Source organism: Strix uralensis, chromosome Z, assembly GCF_047716275.1.
Source record: "Strix uralensis isolate ZFMK-TIS-50842 chromosome Z, bStrUra1, whole genome shotgun sequence".
Classification (NCBI taxonomy): Eukaryota; Metazoa; Chordata; class Aves; order Strigiformes; family Strigidae; genus Strix; species Strix uralensis.
Window position 1 is genome coordinate 7,543,703 of NC_134012.1, and position 16,725 is coordinate 7,560,427.

General features: G+C 39.1%; 1 protein-coding gene across 3 annotated transcripts in view; it reads left to right on the forward strand.

Annotated features, from left to right (window-relative positions):
- The window catches only part of ACOT12 (acyl-CoA thioesterase 12), a 33,011-nt gene that overhangs the window by 14,625 nt on the left and 1,661 nt on the right, over positions 1-16,725 (forward strand). For 2 of the 3 annotated variants that reach the window (XM_074855874.1, XM_074855876.1), the window contains exons 7-14: positions 1,911-2,030; positions 2,810-2,950; positions 3,402-3,552; positions 5,313-5,368; positions 7,233-7,293; positions 8,718-8,801; positions 13,952-14,085; positions 15,528-15,656. In XM_074855874.1, coding sequence (XP_074711975.1) covers positions 1,911-2,030; positions 2,810-2,950; positions 3,402-3,552; positions 5,313-5,368; positions 7,233-7,293; positions 8,718-8,801; positions 13,952-14,085; positions 15,528-15,656 — 876 coding nt within the window. The remainder of the gene's footprint in view (positions 1-1,910; positions 2,031-2,809; positions 2,951-3,401; positions 3,553-5,312; positions 5,369-7,232; positions 7,294-8,717; positions 8,802-13,951; positions 14,086-15,527; positions 15,657-16,725) is intronic. The other variant, XM_074855875.1, reaches the window with a different exon arrangement.

Genomic DNA, 16,725 nt, shown 5'->3' on the forward strand with positions numbered 1-16,725 from the left:
TGCCTGGACAGGAAATTAAAATCTTGCAGATAGCAGTAAATCCATTTGAATATTAGTAATATTAGTTTGAACTGGATCTGTACTTCCTTATTTCTTACACTTGCAGTAAAAGCATTCAGGGCATAGTTTTCCAGGAAAAATGAAGTATTTAGGCCAAATTTCTGGCCTAAATGAGAGGTTTGTTCCTCTCATTTTCAAAAATTGTGTTTGCATCTTTATAGTGAACATTGTAAATAAGACCACCATTTAACATTTTAAATCAGAAGAGCAAATTATTCTTAATGAAATCACAAAGTCATTTGAATTTATTAGTCTATTAAGAAGATGTACCAGTCAATTAATTAGCTACAGATAATTGTGTGCGTTTAACAATGCTGGTACATTAGTTTGCAGAGTGCAGTTGAGTTAAAAGCTAGGAACACTACAAAGCTGTATTTTTCAAGTTTTAAAACAGCACGATGAAAAATCTATTCTCAGATGTGCATATGGGATTCTTACTGAGGAGTTTTGCACGCATGCATGAGGACGGAGCATGTTTTTTCAAAGTCTAAAAATAAATGACATTATTGTATATTGTTCCCTATTCATGTGATGCACAGAGATCCCAGTAAAGAGTGGGGCTTTGACTACATTTAGAACTGCTGAAGAAACCTAATTTTTGCCAGCTGTGGAAAGCTTGCAAACTAGATCCCGATTCCACAAAGCCTTAAGCTGTATCTGTACTGCAGATTTTTTTCTGGAACATCTGTGAAGGTCAGAAAAGTGGTGGGTTGTTGGAATTCCCTAGTGTAGATGACAGAGTATTGCAAGACTTTTCCTTTAGCAGTATAGCTGGGTTTGATCAGGTGTTTATCTGTTTGTCCACTGTATCTGTCCAAAGAGCAGCTTTGCTAGTATGTTCGTGGAACGGGTACTCACCTGGCACAGACAATATGCTGTACTAGGCCAGAAAAGTTTTGCCAGAGTGGCTATAGGCTATTTCACAAGCACTTCAAAGAGATCCAGTAGGACACGCAGCTGAACCTGACTGCATGTAATTGAACACAGTCCAGGATCAGGTCTGAAATAAGAAAAGACGGGTGAGTGGATGCACTGTGCAATTGGAAGGACAAAGGGAATAGAATTACTAAGATTTTTGTGTTTGTGCCTTCAGCTTTTGAAATTTAGCCAGTAGTCCTGTGTTTCTGAGTTGATGAGTGATCAGTTCAACATCTTTCTATCTCTTTTGTATGTGCTTCCCAAGTCAGCACCAAGAGCAAACTGCACATAATTTAGTAAACCAGACCAAATTAAAAAACAAAACAAAACCAACTACATATTTGGCAGTTGTATGAGTAGTTTTTTATTCTTATTTCATGTAACCCTAGCAGAAAACATCTGACAAACAAGCAAAAAGTACCAATAATTAAAAGAACAGATAGATTGACATTTTGCTATAACGCTGTTTCTGGTGCTCAACCTTCTGCTCAGGTTTCTTTTAATGGTTTAAAGGCTTTATGATCTGGCATTTTTACATACTGGGCAATATCCTACTCCCAATGCAGTCATATAGAAATTAATGAGACTCTGTGAAGTAAGTGGTTACTTTGTAGGTAAGGGGTTCACGGTCTGGCCCCAAAAGAAGATAATATCAAGCAGTGAGAATTAATTAGTCAGTGTTTGTAAAGTGTGTTGAAAATGAAACAGCACCACATAAGTGGTATTATTATGTTTGAAGCTTGAATTATGTGCTCTTGTAGCTGAACATGTTAACTGTATTTCCGTGGGTTATGGAATAAATTAGTGTAATAGAGTTATTTTCTAGGTTGTGCTAACCTTGTTGTTATAATCACTACCCACTTCAAACCTAACAAAGGAGGTTCTTTACATGACTGTATGATTTGCTCTGTCTCTCTTGCTTTCTTTTTCAGCCGCCTTTGTCGCTCATATCCCATCCTGAAATCAGTCAATATGTTTAAATTCTGGGGACCATCTGTCGTGGGCGACCGCCTTGTCTTCAATGCAATTGTGAACAGTACATTTCAGAATAGGTAAAGCTCCTCATCTGCTCGTCTTCCTTGACTTCTCCAGCACCAACCTGACTGCAGGTTTCAGGTTGCAACTATCAGTAGGATTTGCATTATTTAATGAATTATTTTTCAGCTGGGGCTTTGAGGGTTATATCTACATCTGTCTGTCTATATGTGCTTTCTTTACTTAGTGAAATTTTTAAAAAATTGTTCTCTTTCACTCTCAGTTTAAAGATCATTTGTAACCAAATCCCAATTCTGCAACCTCAGACCATAACTCTGAAATTCAGAGATTTTCAAGGGATGAGTTGGTCCCACAGCTTTGATTCTTCAGAAGGCTTCAGCTTGTTGCCAGGATCTTCCTGTCTTGGCATCATTGACAGATCTGGGTCCTATTTACTGCTGGTTACTGGCAAAATTCATGCTTTGTTTTATTTATTTCTTCCCAGCCTTGGTTTGGGTGTATGCAGGTGTGAGTCTTTGCCAGTTGCAGTTTGGAATAAGTGGCTACAGCCCATGCTGAAATTTTTATCTTCAGTTGAGCACATGGTCACTGTAAGTGTGAAACATAGATTTTGGCACACTGAATGCCTGCTCCTGGAGTTTAGTGATGTGGCTGTTGACCAGTCATGCACAGATGCTGCCTGCTAATGGTTACTCTCTCTTTCTCTCTCCTATGCATAAGCTATCTCCTCTGCAGTTTTAGGGATACTGTTGTATTTGCCTCACAGAGAATGACTCTCCTCTGACTTTTGGCAAAGTGATAGTACCTCTCTGCTAGGCTATTTCTCCATCTACAGGAATGGTGCTTTGGGCCAACAGACCCTCTGGTTATGCCAAGGGTGTGACACATCTGATGTGGAGCCCTGTTTCAGCAGGAGGACATGTTCAGAAGTTGCAAGAAGTACAGCAAGACAAGCCACAAGAAGGCAGAGGCTAAAGTAATTCCTGCTCCAAACTTTGTACATGCGACAAATGTTATCCTGTCATTGCTGTTTTATGGCTGTTTTCTCTGTAGGTATATTTGGTCCCCTCAGGATGCCAGCAGGGACATGAATTACCTTCATATATGCTTCTGCTGAATGACAAATCAATATCATCCTGATCACTTTTGCTGTTTGTTCTCACAGTATGCTTACTGGTGTTCATTTTGCTACTTAGCTCAATTTTCGTTTTTCTTATTAATGCTATTTATCTAGTGCCACCTTTTATTTTATTTTATTTCTGAACTGTGTATGTCCAGACTGAGTAATTTGTTTTGTGTACTATACAAGGTATTTGAGTCAGGCTTCCTGCACACAGGAAAGTGTACAGCAGCCCTTTGTAGTATATCTCAGGGTGCTTCTGCACCACTTGTAGTAGTTCAATAATTAATTTAAACTTCTATTTCAGTGTGGAGGTTGGTGTCCGTGTTGAGGCATATAACTGTGAAGAATGGATCAAGGACCAAGCACGGCACATTAACAGCGCGTTTCTCATTTTTAAAGCTGTAAATGACAAAGGAGAGCTGCTCACCTTCCCTAGAATCAAACCTACTACAAAGGTCAGCTGTCATTCTCAGGAGTAGGATGAATGCGTACATGAGATTATGTGGTCCAGCCCAGCACACTGCATGTCACACTGTAACCTTGCTGAGAAAGCAAGGACTAAACAGGGCTGTGCACTGAAATGCACCTTCTTGCAGAGGAGAAAACCTCTAAATGAAATGTTTGCCTTTGAGTGAGAGATTTGTCATTGTTAACTTCAGTCATCCAAAACTGAAAGGTGTAGTGGAGGATAGTCATCATTAGAAGTTCTGAAGTTAATGGGCAGGGAAGAAGAATCTGCTTTTTACAGACTTTTGCACCTGTTTGTATCTGTCTTGTGCAATCTTTACTGACTAGAAGCCACCCAGACACCAAAAAACTGACTCAAGTGTTCAGTGAATAAAGTTATTTTTATAAACCCTTAACAAAGATGAGAAATAGAGTTAATAAAGAAGTCTGTAGGAATCCCATGGCACAAGTGGGCTTTCTGGTTGCTTTGACATGGAGATCTCAGCATGCGTTTCCCTGAAAAGTGGTTCATGAAGCACTCAGAGCCATTTGAATACTATAGTTGAATTATTTGCTGTGATGTCACCTGTCATTAACCTTAATTCTCCAGTTATGAAATTTTTAGAGAGCCAGTATAGACAGAAATTAAATGATTATTTAACATCAGTGAACTTACATTTCATAGGATGGCAACTGGACATATAAATCAAGGTGTCCTATGTATTAGGTGAGGCGGTAAGGTTCGCTACTGCCCATTACAGACTGTTCCAAAAGGAAAAGCAGACTCTTCTTCCAAAACCAAAAAAAAAGCCATAGCAGCTTAGCTTCTGTCAGAAAAACAGTGCTTCCCTTAAAGACCTCCCTAGAGAGCCATCCACAAGCTAAACATCAAGATAGAAACATGTAGACCCATTCCTTCAAAAGTCAAGCAAGCAAATCTGCGAAAATTTCTATGTGCTCAAGGTAGTTTAAACCTTTGGTGGTTGTTTGACTGGAAGTGACAGCTGGTATGACAGTGCTCTACAAAACAGGCAAGAGATGTCTTCAAAAAATATTGTGTAGTCTTTGGTTTAAAGAAGGCTGAGATGCACTAATCTGGAGATTCTTCTTATTCCAGAAGCTACATGTCAGCTCTTAAAAGCACAGAAAAATAAGTTTTTTCCAAAGTGACATACCCTTCAAGATAACAAGTCCTATTGACCTTTAATGCAGTTTGGTGTGGTGTATGCTCTTCAGCCACTTCTGTGCTTCCAAAAAAATCCACCCTGGCAGAGTAACAATAAGGGAAGGGAAAGACCTGCCACCTTGAGGGGCAGATCACATCCATTTGCACAGTGCTTTCTCTGTGTCCCAGATCCATGTGCAGTAGAATAGGGATTCTTCCATGCTTCCTTTGTGCTTTGAACATCAGATGATGATGAATTGGCTTAATAGTTTATTTGGTGGTTGGCACATTTAGAAAGAAGAGACTGTGTATGGTGCGCTGCCACTGATTTAGGACCCAAAAATTGCTAGGAGTATGCTACTGTGACACAACTTTTCTTTTGATTGTTTTTGCAAATTTGAGGAAATATTGTCAAGTCAGAAGTGAATCACTGAGTCAGGTTAATCTGGGGAAAGTCCAATGCACAGGGTACAATTCTTTATTTATTTGTAATGCAACTCTGGCATTTGCCCATCTATAAAAAAATGGGTTTTAGTTGTATTTTTTTTAGAGGGTGTCCTAAAATGATCAGATGTGTTACTGTCTGGTTTACTTTTTATAAAGGATGGCATGAGGCGATACCATGGAGCTATTGCCCGAAGGAGAATTCGACTAGCCAGGTATTGTTGCATTACAAGGCGAACGTGATTTTGAAAACCTTATTTTTTAATATATGCTCTAAAAATGTGATCATTTGTTAATATTGTGGATGGGTGATTTGGGATCCTGCTGACTACACCCAATTTGTTGCAAATCCTGATTTAGGATCCTGCTGACTACGCCTATTTGTCATGAATGGGAGATTTAGATCACTTAAAGAATCACCTTCAAAGGTATTAGCAAAAAGTGATTTGAATTTGTGAAAGTGCGACTTAACAAGGTTTGCTGGCAAGGTTCACTCTATTGCTTGCTACATGGAAGAAACATACAAAAGAAAATCGAGTTAGAATCAATCTAGAATGATTTACACAGAGACCAGAGATGCAAAAAGGTAAGGGAGACTCTCCCATTGAGTCACGAGGTTCAGAGTGGACCCCTTTGCTTTCTAAACTCCTTCTCAGAGAGGAGTCTGGGTTCAGCTAGATCTAGCCCTAGTCTCAGACTTGGACAACGGTTTATGTCTAATGGAATTAGCTACATGGATTTCATTAGTATTAACTCATCATGCTATCAGTCATTTACCAAGGATCTGTTGTGAATAAGAGGTCTCTTCGCCCTGGGTAAGGAAGGATCTCTTAGTCTCAGGTAAGGAGTCTCTTGAGAGGCGTCCCTGCTCAAGGGGAGAGTCGTCTGGTGTGCAGGTCAGTTGCCATCCAGGGAGAACTGGAATTGGGCTTATCCAAAGATCTGTCATTTATAAAAGGTCTCTGACTTGAGGAACAACCTTAAGAGGCATCCCAGCTCACAGGGAGATCACTGCCATGCAGCCATGCTGCCTAGCAGGGAGAGGTCAGAGAAGGCTTGCTTAGGTTGTCATATTTATGGGATAGAGTGGTTGGCCCATAGTCAGATTGCATACGATGGGAAAGGTATGCATGAGACTCCTTGTGCCCACAACTTTCTTTGTTCCTTGATAAATGAGTCTTGGAAAAACAACCCGCTGTTTATCTGTTAATCGCATGATCAGTGATCCAAGCTCATGTGCTCACTGGGTCACTCTATTCCTTTGTGGGTTTCTGTGGTGTGGTTTAGCCCCTGCCAGGGTCTGAGACCACGAGGCCGCTGCCCCTCCCCCACAAAGGGAGTGAAAATACAAAGCCCCAGGACTGAAATAAGGAAAGGTTTAATACAACAATGCAATAGCAACACAACAAACAACAGCAATAACAATAACAGTAATAGTGATAGCAATGAACAGAGCAAAATAGCTACCAAATACAGCAGTGAGAAGCAGGATGTACAAAACCACGAGTGCACCTGCACCGTGCTCCTGCGCCAGGAAAAATGTGACCTGCCAGGATGTGACGTCTGCATGGTATCTGAATAACCCGGCTAGAGCTCCCCCCCCCCCCCCCCACTGCTGGGGAAACTTAACCCTATCCTGGTTAAATCAGGACAGTTTCCTATAGGAGTTCCTGGCCTGGCTACAGCTCAGGCCTTTACCTCCTTTGGAGCCTGTACCAAACTACTACAAGTTTGGTTAAGGGGGGGTTGAGTGCATCTGTCACAGTTAAGTAGTCAAAGTCGCCTCAAACATAACTATTATGTTTCTTAACTTTCCAAATAATTTTGCCTGAGTTGCACTGAAATTATTAGAGGCTGCTCATATCAGAAATACTTGGTTCTGTAGGTTATTTTGTTTCCCCATCTTTCTTGGCAAGAAAAAGGAGTTATTGCAAACCTGTCTTGCAACCGAAAAGTGATAAAATATTTGTAAAGTATTTAGAAGACACTTAAGCCTATAGAAGTGATTGTTTCTAGCATATCTAGAAGAAAGTGTAAAGAACTAATTCATGCTGTATTTTTCTTTGAACTTTGTTTTAGAAAATGTATGCTGTCTGCTAAAGAAGACAAACCTTCTGATCCCTGGGAGAGAAGCAACCAGGTAATCTGGGGATCATATCCTATTGTCTACTTACATTAAAAGTGATGTATCTGTACACTTTTTGGGTGTGTAAAACAGTTGTACAGACCATAACCATTTCCAGAGTGGACCTTCTGTACTTAAGTGGTACAACAGTCATGGAAGAATGGATAAATGTATAATAAGATGAATGGTTTTTTCCTTCTGAAAGAAGAGAGTGGATGCTTCACTATTGATTTAAATCTCATACAAAACATAAAAAAATTCTTTAAGATAGACTCTTTTTACAGGCGGTCCCTTAAGCAGCTGAGCTGTAAGATCTCCTACAGATTTATGTCCCAGTGTCACCAGGTTATAAAAAACTGAATTCTTCTGTAGAGGAATTAGTTTGTTGGTTTTTTCTTTCTTTATCCAGACACTGACTTTCTTAAAAATTGCTGTGAGGAGACCATTTAGTAAATGATAAAAGTGTGGGGAGAGACAGGGCAATGCCAACAGACAGATGAACAGTGAAATAGTGTAAACTTTGTTTCTATGGGAAGGAGAAGTGAAAACATATGTTCATTCCTAGACACTCTGCATCAAGTGATACGTGTTTCTGGCTTGGACGTGCTAGGCCACAGAATGTGCCTGTGTCATGAAATGAATAGGGATGAACCTGAATTTAGGTGGATTTATAGACACCCTAAACGTTGTTTCAGTGTCAAATTTTTGTAGTTAATTTTTCATTGCTTTTAAGATCTCAGTGGCTCCCAGAAATTTTACCAGGTACCAAAAGTGATTTGCTGTTAATAGTGGCATTTCCACTGTCTGAAGCAGCATTTGTTTTCTGAAAAACAATAAATATAAATATGCTCACAATGATAAAAATGGCTTGCTTAAGATTTATTTAATATTAAGTTAAAACCTGTCATTAAGGACTCTAAGGCTGTATTCTCTTTTTGCAGTGATTAAAGGAGAACTCCATCCACTGTAGTCAAGCATAAATAATGGATATATTTGCACTTTTTCTGCTCTGAGCCTGCTGTGTAAAGCAGATGTCAAGACAAACCACAGCTTGATAGCAATGAAGAGGTTAATTTTCCAGTAGATTTTAATTACTTAGGAGGAAGATGGACAAAACCATTAATTTAGTGGTCTGAGAGGTTACCTGTATTATATCTCTGGTGGTCACAGTTTTTCTGCACTGCTTTATAATTGGAGAAACCAAAAGTAGTATTTTGTTGTTGTTTAGTTAAGGTTGTTTTGCCAACAGCCATGTGAGCACATAATCTGGCTTTTGGAAGTATTTAATTCAGAAACTACTTGACTGTGTTTTCTGGAAGGAAAACACTTACAGGAAAATAGATATTTGCGATTGATAGAAAAAAAGCATCTCATTTCTGCAATGTTTAGTGAAATGTACCTTTACCCCTTCATTTTCAGAAATGTTTCTTGTGTTTCAGGCATATATGAGTTACAGCAATATAGCTGCACTGGCACATCTAGCAGCAAAACCAGGATGGGAAATAACCAGTACACTGAATGATGTAAGTGCATAATTGTGTAATAGCTACATGGCCACTTTAGTTATGTCTCACCATAAGAGGTGGGCAGAGAAAAGCATTGTTTTACGTTTGTAAATAAATACATTGGCTAGGCAGTGTTTGTTTTTACGGTGGCTAGGGCTGAAAACCAAAACTGCAGAGTTTCCCTGAAATGTTGCAAAGCAACCTCTGATTGTCTGGAGTGCTTTGCAACCTGGAAGTGCCATAGAGTTCTTCTAAGATGGTCTGAATGGGTTGTGAATGAACACAAGACTTGGGATCCCAGAAGGGCTGGCTTGCCAGCAACTGATCAGTTGTGCTTGCTGAGCAACACACAGGAGAGTGTAAAAACACAAACAGTTATCATCTCATTTGTGTGAGGCATTTACTTTGCCACAACTGACATGCTTCTGTGGTTTTGATAAATTGCTTGATTCCAGCAAAACACCAAACTAGAACATCTTTGTTTAGGCAGTGCTGTTGGGGCTTCTCATATCACTGTGATAAGCAAAATATGTGTGGCTGTCTGTAATACACTGCCTTTACCAGCTTTGCAGCATGGGAGATGTTTCTAAGTAGCAGTCATTAACTTGCGATGGTTCCAAATGGACACTGCCAGTGGGCGGGTGGCAGCAATTTATATACCGTATTTTTCAGTCTTTGTTTTCTCAGAAGACCACTCGACTTTTTCTATGCACGTTTTTCCTTTCAGCTATTTTTCTTTCTGCCCTTTTTCTATTTAAAAAGTACAAAAGCCCGAAAGCAAAGCACCTCTCTGTTCACTGACCAGTGTTATAAGCTCAGAATCAGTAAGGAATCTTGTGTAAGCCAGTTTTAAGGTTGGAAGATGCTGTTAATAAAACCAGTAACAAGATAATTTAGTTGGGAAAACTCAGTTTTAATCTAGTTGCAGTGCATATTTTCCAAACTATCGAGAGATATCTGTTAAGGTTTGGTTTCTGAAATATGGTTAGTCAGTCACTAACTTTAAGATTACTTTAAGATCATGTAGATTCAGAGATGTTTTGAGACAAGAAAAGACTGTTACAATCTTTTAGACTGACCTCCTGCATGTCACAGGCTATGAAACTTTACTTACTGATTCTTGCATCTAGTCAATAAGTTACTTGAGTAAGAGCATATATAAATCATAAGGAATTCCAGTGATGGCAAAGTTGCCAGTTCCATGTGTAGGTTGTTCCAGTGGTTAATAACTTTCAGTAAACACTGTTGTGGCAAATAAATGACAGACAGCTCTCATGCTGGAAAAAGCAAGCTTAAACAATCAGACTGAATCATTGAGCATTATTTTTCAAGCCTCTGCTAAGACTGTATTATTATCCATGTGAAACTTCCTTTCTGCATCCGCTGGGACTGCCACAATCTCAGTTTCTTTCTTAACACTAAATGCTTGAAACCTGTAATAGGACCAGCACCAAATGTTGTGAAGAAATTACTTCATACAAAAAACCCAAAACCCATGCACATTCTGATGACTGTCCTGGTTTTGGGTGGGATAGAGTTAATTTTCTTAAGCTGTGAGGGGGCACAGCTGGAGTGCCGGACCTGGATTGGCCATTGGAATATTCCATATCATGTGAGGTTAGGCTCAGTATATAAAGGAGGTGGGTTCTCTCTCACTTCTGGTCTGCGATGGCGGGATCTTCCTTCTATTCTAGGATTGCTGGCCGAGGGCGGGCTGCGTATTGGTCAGTGGGTGGTGAGCAGTGGCGTTGTGCATTACCCATTTGTACTTCCTATTACTGTTATTGTTTTGTTTTATTACAATTACTAAACTGTTTTTTATCTCAACCTAGAAGTCTCCCTTTATCCCTCCAATTTAAGCCCCATTCACCGGGCAGGGGGAGGGTGAGACAGTGGCTGTGTGGTGTTTGGCTGCCAGCCAAATTCAAACCATGACAATGACATTTTAAAACAGCATGATGTTATTTCTCTCTCAGCAAGCCACCAGGTACCTTCCAGTACTACTGGAGTCTGGAACTTTCTCCCCCTTCTCGATATCTTAAAATAGTCTTGATAGTAAGATCTGCCTCTAAGCCACTTAGGCCTTATTTGGTGGCAAAACTTCAGTAGCTTTTTCTAGCTGTTCTTTCATCTAATCGAAGTACACGTCTTAAATCCAGCAAAATCTCAGGCAGGATGTAGGATGCAAATCACACTGATGCTGTCAATGGGTGGAGAGTAGCCATCCACTTCCATTGTTCTGGATATTTCTGCAGAATCTGGCAGAATCCTTAAAGATATTCCTTAAAGAAGTGTCAGGGATCCAGAGTAGCACACTACCTTTTTTTTGTCCAAAAGGATGTATGCAGTGAACAGTGGTAGCAAACCATACTTACGCAGGCCGCTTCACTTGCTGTGTACCATTCATTCTAGTAAGTCTTCTTACATATTTAGCATCTACTTACAGGCACAAGGTAGGCTGCTGACAAAGTGTGGATGTCAGCAGTAGGCAGAGGGTACATTTGTGCTCATACGTGACTGTATGCTTACCTCTAAATTAACACACTAGGTGTATTAGATTTGCTCTTTGGTAAAGAAAGTGAGAGTGAAACTTGGACTGTACCTATACAGCTCCTCCAGTCAAATTCAGATGTGTGCTCGAATTCCTAAATGCTGGTATAGGTGCAGCTCCAAGGAAGGCTTTCTGCAAGCTCAAAACATTACATCGTCTTTCCTTAAGCACTGCAGGCCAGCACATGCACATCTTGCAGGTCTTACGTTCTCTGCACTCTTGTACCAGGTCTTGATCCTTGTACAGTGGAGTAGGCACAGAACAACTACTCAGCCTTCTCTGATAGACACACATAGCAGCATCTCCAGTCAAACAGATCTCTTCAATGTCCGTGAAATGGTTTCTTGGGGAGAGGCTGAAAGAACAAGTAGTGGGAATCAGATAGTAGTACTGATCAGTGCTCTGCCTGAAGGCAGAGTACTGTGGGAAGGGAGACTGAGAAAGACATTAGACTGAACTGTGTTTTAGAATTAAATATTCTGGTAGGTAGGTTTTGCAAAGCAGCATGTGCTTCTCTATATGCAGAGGATTTGTTTCCTTTTCCCTGGAACTAGAATGACCCCAAGTTGATTGATGGTTTTTGAAGGTAGAAAGTGGCACTGTGAGATCTTTCACATAGAGCCCCAAGACTTGTAGGCCTATAGTAGTAATCTAGCCTTGCCAATGTCCACTTAACAGCTGCACCTCCTACTTTGTTTTGTGATTTTTCAAGTCTAGAAGACTCCTAAGACAACATGATTTCTCTTCTGTGCCTTAGAGCAATATTGATCCATGCATCCTGTAGCTGGTTTCTAAAGCTTGTAAGCCTTTTGTTTTATGCCAAACTTTACTTCAGCAAGATGCTTGCTGGATTATGTTGGTTTTTTTTTTTTCTTATTCCAAAACGTGAAAATATGAAAACATACAAGATCTGTGTTGTTGAACAAATGCTCTGTTAACCAAAAGATTGTTAATTTTTGATATAGCAAAAAAAAGCAACAGAGATGACAAAGCTTATGAATATTGTATCACTTAGAAATGAAAATCTGTTAAAACTTTCCAGGATTTGAGAAGCCATTTAGCATATCAGATTAAAAATTGGGACTAATTCTAAGCACTCTCTTCTACCCATCTTCTTCCATTATACAGGGTTTATGGAACATGCCAAGCCCTTCTTTTGCAAGGATTGTATTATTCCTTTTGAATTCTCTGTGTGAGGCCTATGACTAGAAATAGACCCAAAATAAGACAAGATACTGCAACTGTGGGACAAGTAAGGCAAAACTATGTTTTGAAATAGTTTTTCAGTGTATCATCAAGTCCAGGTACTCTGCTTCACATACGGGAGAAGGAAAAAAAAGATATTTTGGAAAGAGAAGTGTTGAGTCATTTTAGGGGAAGGGGGCATAGGCCAGTGTGTGACTGATTTGCATAGACAAAGAGAGCTGAAGTGGCTGAACTCTTACTAACTAATTAAAGACAAGCTACCGGACTGACCATGTATCATATAAAACCATCCCTCTTAAAGCTCAGAAAGTGCTTTTGTAAAAAATCTGGTCCCTTGTGGATATCTGTAGATAAACTCTCCAAAGCTGCAATCTGCAGGATTGCTGGATATATTCCAAAATCCAGATGGCAGGGAGGGCAGTTGCTTGGTTGTCTTATTTTGATAAAAGTCTCACACATACTGCAGGGATGCTCATCTCTAGTATGGCCTCATTCCAGCTTGCTCCTGCTCACCAGAGCCACATCCAATGGATTCTGCTCTGTAGTTTCAAATTTCTGGAAAGCTTTAAGTAACCATCACCTGTAGATACTTTACATAAACCTACCTTAATAAAGTTTCTTCCGTACCTTCCTAATAAATTGTATGTTACTTTTCCCTGCTTTCCCATGTTTATGTCATATTTCTGTAACTCGACCTGGCTCAAGGGCTTAAAGGCTTGGGTTAAAAAAATGTTAAAATTCTAGACTAGTACTCACCTGCCCAGGTTTAAAAAGTCCAATCTCCTGTCACCAATCACTGATGCCAAATTCACAAAAAGAATTGCATGGGGTCCTCAGGCTGCCCCGTTAGTTTCTGGAGTCTCCTCTGTGAGGAGACTTTCTATAACAAGGCTGAGAAGAGCCTTTTACCTTCATTCCTAAGTGGACCTGCTGTTGTTTATGAAAGTGATGACATCTACATGGTCCTGACAAGAAGAAAAATACACTGAAATAACTCAGTTTTTTCCAAGGCACCTGCAGCGTGAAGGGTATTTAGAGACTCTGTATGCACAGTGTGAGAAGGTCATACGGGCCTCCTGCTCATCCAGTTCCACTCACAAGCTATTTCAGCTATCCCTAAACAGATGTAATTAAAACTGTGTGATGTCACTATGTTATCAGTGTACTTGATTTTACATTGTGCTGTATTTTAATGTTAAACTAATCTTGAATACTCATGTCTTGATGAGTCTTGTATGAGTTTTTAATGTAAAAATAATCTTGAGAACTCAGATGCTTTCCATCTGTCAGATATAGTTACATAGGTACTCCTGAGAAAATCTGCTTAAGTCCTAAATGTGTAACATTTGTAAGTGTTAAAATATTTATAGTAATAATTCTTTGGTTTTAATATGTTGTTCACTTTTTTCAGATAAAAATATGGACTCATGAGGAGGGTGACGTGTTGTCACTCAAAGTTGAAATGCAGGTGAAGATACCATCACATCTAGCTTTCTCCCTTTTGTCTGACTTCACATTGCGCCAACAATGGGACAAACATTTCTTGTAAGAAGTTACCTTTCTTTAAGACTGTTCGAATCCACTGACAACTAACCTTTTCGGATACAAATATTTTTTGAGATGTTGACACTTTTCTACCTAATTAAGAAGGAATTGCTGTAAAAAGTTGACATTAAAGATTCATTAGTCAAAGTATGGATTGTTTTTTCTTACCTTAAAAATAAAATTTAATTTCTTCTTAGTCTGATTTTAAAACACAGTTGCTCTGGACTGTCAAGAGAGACAGCTGGGACAGAGCTTACCCTTTTCTAAAATGAACACAACTCCATGCCTAGACGTGTGTATCTTAAGAGGTTTAAGTTTAGTAAATTGCATATAATTTGAGGCAGATATATTGTGCGTGCTTTCTGTAAGAAGTAAGGCAAAGCTGTGCACTCCTTCATGTTTGTATTGTTCAGGACACTCTTGCTCAGCTTCATCGTACAGTCAACGTGAGAAAGCAAGAAATGGGGTTCTTCAAAATGCATATTTTAAGAAAAATAGCATCTTATAAAGTGTATCTGAATTGGAATGGGTTTCAGAATTGCTGTAAAGGTGTTTGAGTTTTTTTATTTACCTTATATGGTGTAGAAAAATGACTAGAGAGAATTGAGTTGATATGACACTGATTTGGTAAATACTCTCTTAAAGGAGAAACTTTTTTCAGTTAGTCATTCTCTTCTGAAAGATAGATCAGAGGGTGAAAGTGGAAGCTTAGAGATATTTGAAAATGTACAATCTCTGCTGAATTTATGGCTTGGAACAAATGAAATCTGAAGAAATACTATGTTGATTTTCCATATCTACAGCCAAAAATCTCAGCTTTCTTACGACTACTGTGAAGCCTGATTGATTGGTCAAAATTGAATATTGGCTTAGCAGTGCTTATTGCTGAGGCAGTAGAAGCTGAAATTAAATAAATCAATTACTGCCAGTGTATAGGAAAATTCTGACTTTTTTTTTTTTTTGTAGTGAAAACTCAAGAGATAGTGATTAGTACTTCCAAGACAGTGAAAGAGTGTGTCCTACCCAGGTCCAAAGGGAGTAGAACACAACTTTGAATAAAATTTTACAAATGTTTCCTGACTGTCTGTCTTGTGGTGTGTCAGATGGACAATGTTTTCATTCAGGAAGCGTTTGGCTTGCAAGCTGATGTCATTCCAAACAGAAATCGACAGAATGCAAAAGATACGCCTTTAAGACATGGCTGTAGCACCTTGCAGCACTTTTAACAATTCTGTGGGACAGAGAGGTGGTGTCAGATGAGGTGTTGCAGAAAACCTCAATTTTTCACTCTTTCTTCCTCTCTCTTCCTTGCTGCCTGAACATAAAAATTGTAGGCTTAATGTTAGGATGGAATATATGTTGGTACTATGCTTTTCATAAGAGATGCTATTGTGTACATCAGGGTCTGCATCTGCATATGTGTGGGTTAAATGTATTTGCAGAACTTGTGAAGTCCTACAGGCTGTGAATGAAGATGAGAAAATATATTATGTTACATCTCCACCCATCACTGGCCATAAACCCAGAGATTTTGTGATTCTTGTGTCTCAAAGGCAACCCTGTAAGCCAAGGTGAGTATACAATTTCAAGTTTAAAACTGTGAGCACTTTGGAGCCACAGTTTGATTACTGTTGACCTTTATCTGGGCCTGTCATTGGGTGGCAAAGATGACATTTTATTTTTTAAGAAAATTAGATTAGTAGCTGATTTAAAATACATTATGTTGCTGCTTGAGTTTGCACAACCAGATTTGTTTTGTGATGTGAAGGTGCAATGAAGTAAATTCAGAGCATCACAAATCTGTAGTGTAATCCAGTATTGCTTCTTTGATAGTGACTCATCAGGAGTGGTCCATCATGAGGGAAAATAGGCCAGAATTGCAAACAGGCATTCTGGAAAAAAACAGTGGAAAGCACATAACTGGTAGTTTGTCTGTTTGTTTTAAGTGACTTTATAATCCCATTCAATGTAATTCTGGAGATTTTCTGATTGAAGGAAGTACTTGGCCTTTCTTGAAATCTCAGTGTGATGCTTTTTTTTTTTTCTTTTTAATTTAAATTTTGCTACTGAATTTGGTTTAGAAAGTCCCTTGATCAGTTTAACATACATCAATTTTTTTTTTTTTTTGTTAGTTTTCCTTTTGTTCTTGCATAATGAAACATGGACAAACGGGAACATTTGGTCTATCATCGTTCTTTATTCTCAGTTTCTGTCTTATATGCAGTAATTCATGCTGACAGAACACTGCTTCCAAAATGCCATATTCTGTAATGTGCTTGCTTTTTTACCCCCACATCTGGGAACTGAATCATGTCTACCTTTCTGGGGCCACACTGTAAAGCCTCTTAGTAAGGGTTGCTCCCAGGCCCTGATTCTGTAAATGTGGGTCATGGAGAGCTGGATAAATTTTAAAAAGTGGGTGTTTTATGTGTGATTGTTCTGCGGCTTTCCACAGAAGTCTTCTTGATTGGAATCTCTGACAAAGCCTTAATGAGACTCAAGAGGGCTGAATCTTTTAACATACATCTTTAAACATACAGGAGCTTGTTTGCCTTCATACAAAAATGACATCTTCGGTGTAGTTGTGCATACTCTAGTCATTTACATGTATCTTTTTTAACATCTCATTGAAGACATATT